This window comes from Sesamum indicum, linkage group LG6 (assembly GCF_000512975.1).
Source record: "Sesamum indicum cultivar Zhongzhi No. 13 linkage group LG6, S_indicum_v1.0, whole genome shotgun sequence".
NCBI classification, from domain to species: domain Eukaryota; kingdom Viridiplantae; phylum Streptophyta; class Magnoliopsida; order Lamiales; family Pedaliaceae; genus Sesamum; species Sesamum indicum.
Window position 1 is genome coordinate 23,850,814 of NC_026150.1, and position 6,000 is coordinate 23,856,813.

Below are 6,000 nucleotides of genomic sequence, written 5' to 3' on the forward strand. Positions count from 1 at the left end.
AAGATACTTATTTGTTAGATATAAGCAAATATCAGCGGTACTAAATGTAATTTTTTTAACCACAAAAAATTTACGTGTAATTAAATCAAACTTTAGGGAGAGGAGTATAATTATCTGTTGGCAATTCTTAAATTCTTGCTTCTTTTTCTCTTTATTTGATGAATTAATAAATTGTCCTTAATATGATAATATACATCATTTGCAAAGTTATTAATATCCATGGTATGATCGCTACTTGCTAGTATATCATATTGATGCAAATATAAATTTTACATCGATTGTAAATGAGAATTTATATTATCGAGTAATTTATAAATTTTAAGACCTCATATTCCTAGGTTGGGAATCCCAACGCAACGTATTTTTTAAATAAAATTATAAAATTTATATAAATTAAAATGGACAATACCTCACATAACGAAACACAATCAGATCATATGTCACATCACATACCATCAATCTCATTAACCAATTAATGAGAATTAATATACATCGGTTTTATTTGAGAAAAACACCTATCTAAAAATAATTTATGTACCACCAAAAAAATTAAATTTTGATATTTATGTTACGGGGACAATAATCCAAAAGATATATATACCCTGAAAGTTTATATATACTTCTACTTATTATTAACTATTGAAATAATTTATATCTATTAGTTTTCATTGGAAAAAAAATTAACAAGTAGAATTATAATTTTACTAATATAAATAATTTTTATATTTAAATAATCTCATAACATATTTAATAAAAAGGGTAAATTACATCGATATTTTTTTTAAAAAATTTAATTTAATTACACAAATGCTGATTAATACCCAGTGCAAAGTTGCACGCATATTATTTGATGTTATAGTTGTAATTACAAATGTATTCCTTATTAAGACGCAAGATTTTATAAATATACCCTCTGAGTTAATTACATTAACATCATTTTACAGTGTACTTATACTTTTGTAGAAATTATGTGGTATTTGTATAATTAAACACAAACACAAGGGATGTAATATAATTTACCATTACTAAAAGTACAATTCGTTCATATAAGTTGAAATTGAGTTGCGGTGATAATTGACATCGAAACGATCAAAACTTTTCTTAGTTAAAAGAGAGGAATAACTACATTGTCCTTTTTTGAGGTTTTCTGTAAGTACATATAAATTTTATGTGATATGAAAAGGTACATCTCGTATCTCTGACGTTTATTTCTGTCTAATAAATAGATCATTTCATAAGTAACAACCACAAAATTTATTGATATTAACAAAAAACTTGAATGCAAATTAATATTTATCTCGGTTGACTTAATACTTACTTATTGCGGGTCAAATAATTTTTTTTTGATTAAAATATCCTTGTAATGATGAGGATATATACCCTCACAAACCATGACTCAAAGTAGCGGTATCGACGATCGATAATATCAGTGGGTACTGTTCCACATCGATTACGGCGTATCGGGATATTATCGGATGGTACAAAATAAATGTGTTATATAATGTTTAAAAAATTCTAAAACTTGGGATTTACTGCATACAGAGATATGAGATTTGAAACCAACTACGTAGTTCTACTATTGACTCATAATATAAAGAATCCAATAAATTCATGGTCTTTCCTCGCCCCTCATCCCTAACATTTTTGCATTTGCAAATACTTGAGATTATCGTTCATAATATTGGATATAATGGGTGATGTTATTGAATATAAGCGATAAGATCATTATATCGATGATAATATCAAATATTGTTGACTATACTAAATCATTTATGATAACATAAAGTATCAAACATATTTATCTGATAAGCACTGATTGATAACATATGAATATATTTTGAATCATGTCATAAATATTATCGTATAAAGATATATAAAAATAATTTAATTCAAATAAATTTATTTAATTTGTAATAAATTAACAATAAATTAATAGGCGAGTACTCCCGTGGTCAAAGTGGGATCAGTGCAGGATGCTAGTTTCGGATAAATCCGGTGTGGGGCAGTAGTGAGATAGTTCCCCATTCAAAAAAGTGCCAAAAGTGTGAAAACAATCTCGATTTCTGCGCACAATAACCAGTACGCAGTTTGCATTACAGTAGATAAAAACAAGCTCTCAGACAACGACAACCGAACAAACCTTGTCTGTCTGTCTGTCTGCAGGGGAAATTTCATTCTAATATACTCAAGAAACCTAGACACATTTTCTTTGTTCCAGCAGAACAAATTATTACACTACTTCTCCTTTAAAACCCTTCAAAGTCTTGACAATCCTTTCTCAAGAAATTGTCGGAAGAGAGAAGATGGAGGGTGGGAAGAGAGAAGTGGGAGGGCCGTCTAGTGAGAGAGAGAAGCAAGAAGTGGTGATGGTGGTGAAGATGGAAGAGGGGGCTTTTGATGGAGAAGAAGAAGAAGATGATGATGATGATGGTGAGCTTCAAGAGGGTAAAGGGGTTGTTGATAATTTTGTTCCTGGTCCTCTTCTTCCTCTCAAAGATCAGATTGAGAAAGATAAGGTTTACTACTTGCTTTTCTTGATTGTGTTTTTCTTTCTCCTTCTGGGTTCTTGCGTTTTGGTTTGATCATACCTTGTTCTGCCGTTTAGATTGCCATTTTCTAGGTTGATTCTTGATCTGGGGTGTTTTGATGTTGCCAACATTGTTGATCTGGCGATCCTTGCAGTTGCTAATGTTGCCTGTGAAACTACCTAGCTAAGGATAAGTTCGTTGTTATTGCATTCTAAGTGCTGTTCTTTCCTGTTGGCCAGTTTAAGCTTAATGTAGCCTTTGTGATTAAAGCATGGTCGTGTCCCACTTCAATTTGAGGTTTCTTTTGCATTCTCAAGTCCTGAGTTGTGTTAAAAGAACTAGAAATTTGGAGCGTGTTGGCATTAATGAGAAGTTTTGTTTTCAAACATAGTAATACTATGTAATTGCTTCTCTGTGTTTTCCTAGGAAGATGAGAGTTTAAGGAGGTGGAAAGAGAAGCTTCTTGGTTGCCTTGAAAGCGATCTGAATGGTTCGTCTCAAACGTTTTACGGACTTTATGTTCACTCATATTCATCATGTAATGTTCGAATTGATACTGAAAATTCTCTATACTGTCAGGGCAAATGGAGCCTGAAGTTAGGTTTCATTCAATTGGGATCCTATCCTCTGATTTTGGGGAAATTAGTACTCCATTTCCAATGAATGAAGAACAGCGCAAACGTGTGCTCTTTACTCTCCAGGAGGGCTCTGATTATCGGCTTAAGCTGACATTCTCTGTTCTTCATAACATTGTATCTGGCCTAGCGTACACGAATACTGTCTGGAAGGCTGGACTTAAAGGTTTGGAATCTAACTCTAATTCGTTTAGAATCTATGAGTTGATCATAGGGATAATTAACACGGTTTAGACCAACGATTTCTGGTATCTTTTTCACCTTTCTAGTCCAACAATATCTTTGAATATTAACTCGAAGACAACAACTGTAGAAGCTTTTATCGGGCATCATAAGTTTGAGGTTTTGATTGTGAAGTTGATGATGAAAAACCACAACGATGAGCTGGTACTTGTGATTGTCCTGCTCCTAATTAAATGGGTTTTTTGTCCATCACTCTGCTTTGATTTGGGATTGCAGTTGATCAAAGCAGAGGAATGCTGGGCACTTTTGCCCCTCAACGAGAACCGTATGTGCACACCTTAGAGGAAGAAACTACTCCGTCTGGGGTCCTTGCACGAGGTGTCTACACAGCCAAGCTAAAGGTGTGAGAGGTTTGAGTTCAGTTTGATCCAACGGTAAAATGCTTGTTTTTTTACTGATGTTTCTTTTATTTTTGGTGGATGGTGCTTGTGCAGTTCGAAGACGACGACAAGAGACTCCATATGGAGCTTGATTACTCCTTTGAGATACGAAAAAGAAGTTAGCTTAGTCGATAGTCAGTTGTTTTAGGCGTTCTCTGGATGTGAATGGACAGAAAAGGTTTCTTGGCTTCTAAATGTTTCTTCATTGTTTGGAGCACTTTGAATCTGAACCGAATATATGAATTACTGTCAGCATTCCTCTCGTCTACATGTTTTTGATTTTGGGTCTGTCCTTAATTTCAGACATCAGACAATGGTAAAAGTATCTTCAGCTGTCAAACAATTGTGCAAGAATGTTGCTTACGTTGGCACTTTTGCGTAATACCTGGAAGATCACTAATTCTTTATTAGCAAACTTATCAACAGTGAGAGTCGCACCAATTATAGAAGAAAGCATTAGCATTTTGTTAATATCAAATTATTTAGCAAAAATACAATAAAAGAATCCACAAGATAGTGCAACTACATTAATTTTCAGTATCCTGGATAGAAGGAAGATGAAAAGCAGATGAAGGCACCTCAGTTCCTTACACTGTAAAGAAACCCTTAAATCAACGACATAATGGTCGGAAAGAATGTCTTCCAACGGTATTGAACTGAGCTAATCAATGTCCTGATACATTTCGAGTTGACAGTGTTTATTGTGACACTACAACCAGATGTACTCTAATGTCAACACAAAATAGACACAAGACCTTGAGATGATAAAGCCTTCATTAGAATATCATACAAGCTAGACCTCCCTATTCAGCATTCCCTGTTCACCGCATGTTCTCACGGCGCCTGACATAACGAGTTCGGTCATTGTATCTTGGCCTGTCTTGAGCTCGTTGCGGCACTGGCTCCACTCTCCTCTGTCTCTCCGGCGACCTCTGGACTATCTCCCCATTGACAAACAACTCAGCTGGCACAATACGGAAGTTTGAAGTACAATCATAAATCTATCTCATATTCCCGTAATCACAAGGCGAGGAAAAAATGTAACAAGAATTCTTTTTAACTTCTACAACATTATAATTTTTAACTTCAGGGCAACACCAAGGTGTTCAATCTAATCAAGGAAACTATTCACTTTGGAATTTTCTGTTTTCTGCATGTAAAGGAAATTATGATTCTCATATAGCGATAAAACATTCTCTTAATTTTCATAAGAGATGCAGGAAAGAAAAGCATAGACAAGAAGCAGAAACACAGAGAAGCTAATCAAACCTCAGCCCAGAAAAAAGAAAATTGCGGAACATGTGAGATTTCAAGAACTAAGATAAAACAAAATCAAGCTGAATTCTACTGAAACCAATATTATGAATGGTTGTAATTAAGATTTTGACATTGGATAACTTATGCCCTATCAATTGATACTCAAGATGTACCTCCATAGTCCTTGTTTTCAGCATCAACATAAGAATCTGGAAGAACAAACAGAACACCAGGCAGACCTGCATAGAACAAAAGGCAAATATAAAACAAGAAGCAATTAAAACCCAAGCGGGCACATTTATAACAATAGAAAGTAAAGAGTTTCCTTCAAAAAAAATACACAAACCTTCAAGCTTGTTAGAGGTCTCCTCATCAATCTCACAACCAAAGCCAAAGTACCTCTCACACGACACATTATATATTTTCTTCTTCGCCTCCTCCTCACTATCAACAACACAACCAAAGATCCATAACTAGAATGACACCGTACGAATACATCAAATTCACAATAAGGAAAAGCATGAACACATCATTCCTTCACTAGAAAAGGCATCTATCATTAACAAATTAACGTAGTGGTCAGCATTTATACATCTAGTCACATTTAAATTCATTATAGTAAGGCCGAGAATGATTGGTTACACATCCAATGCAAGGGATAACTTCTTTATGCTCTGTTTGGCTCTTAGATTTTGTCAAGAAATGAAAGAGAGATGCAAGCGTACAAAAATTAATTTTTGAATCACACCACTATGTTTGCATCAACTATCAGCTCCAAGATTTAATTATATGTACAAACATACAAAAATATACTAAATTTTGCAAGAAAAAGGGAGAAAATAAAAATGAACCTTCCGACGACTTTAGCAAGGGTTTGAATATAACAATCGATCATTTGCTGTTTCGTGGCCCCTTCACCCCCAGGCTTATCCATAACTATAAGCCAATGCTCATAAT

General features: G+C 34.2%; 2 protein-coding genes across 2 annotated transcripts; one reads left to right on the forward strand and one right to left on the reverse strand.

The window, feature by feature from the left end:
* LOC105165668 (rho GDP-dissociation inhibitor 1) lies at window positions 2,086-4,093 on the forward strand. The gene is made up of 5 exons (XM_011084749.2): window positions 2,086-2,516; window positions 2,955-3,018; window positions 3,108-3,329; window positions 3,623-3,747; window positions 3,841-4,093. Exons 1-5 carry the CDS (start codon window positions 2,304-2,306, stop codon window positions 3,907-3,909), a joined length of 693 nt encoding a protein of 230 aa, XP_011083051.1. The 5' UTR covers window positions 2,086-2,303; the 3' UTR covers window positions 3,910-4,093.
* On the reverse strand, window positions 4,301-5,994 carry LOC105165853 (multiple organellar RNA editing factor 2, chloroplastic). The gene is made up of 4 exons (XM_020694913.1): window positions 5,895-5,994; window positions 5,390-5,487; window positions 5,217-5,282; window positions 4,301-4,750 (listed from the first exon to the last, which is right to left on the reverse strand). The coding sequence occupies exons 1-4, from the start codon at window positions 5,975-5,977 to the stop codon at window positions 4,608-4,610; spliced, it is 390 nt and encodes a 129-aa protein (XP_020550572.1). The 5' UTR covers window positions 5,978-5,994; the 3' UTR covers window positions 4,301-4,607.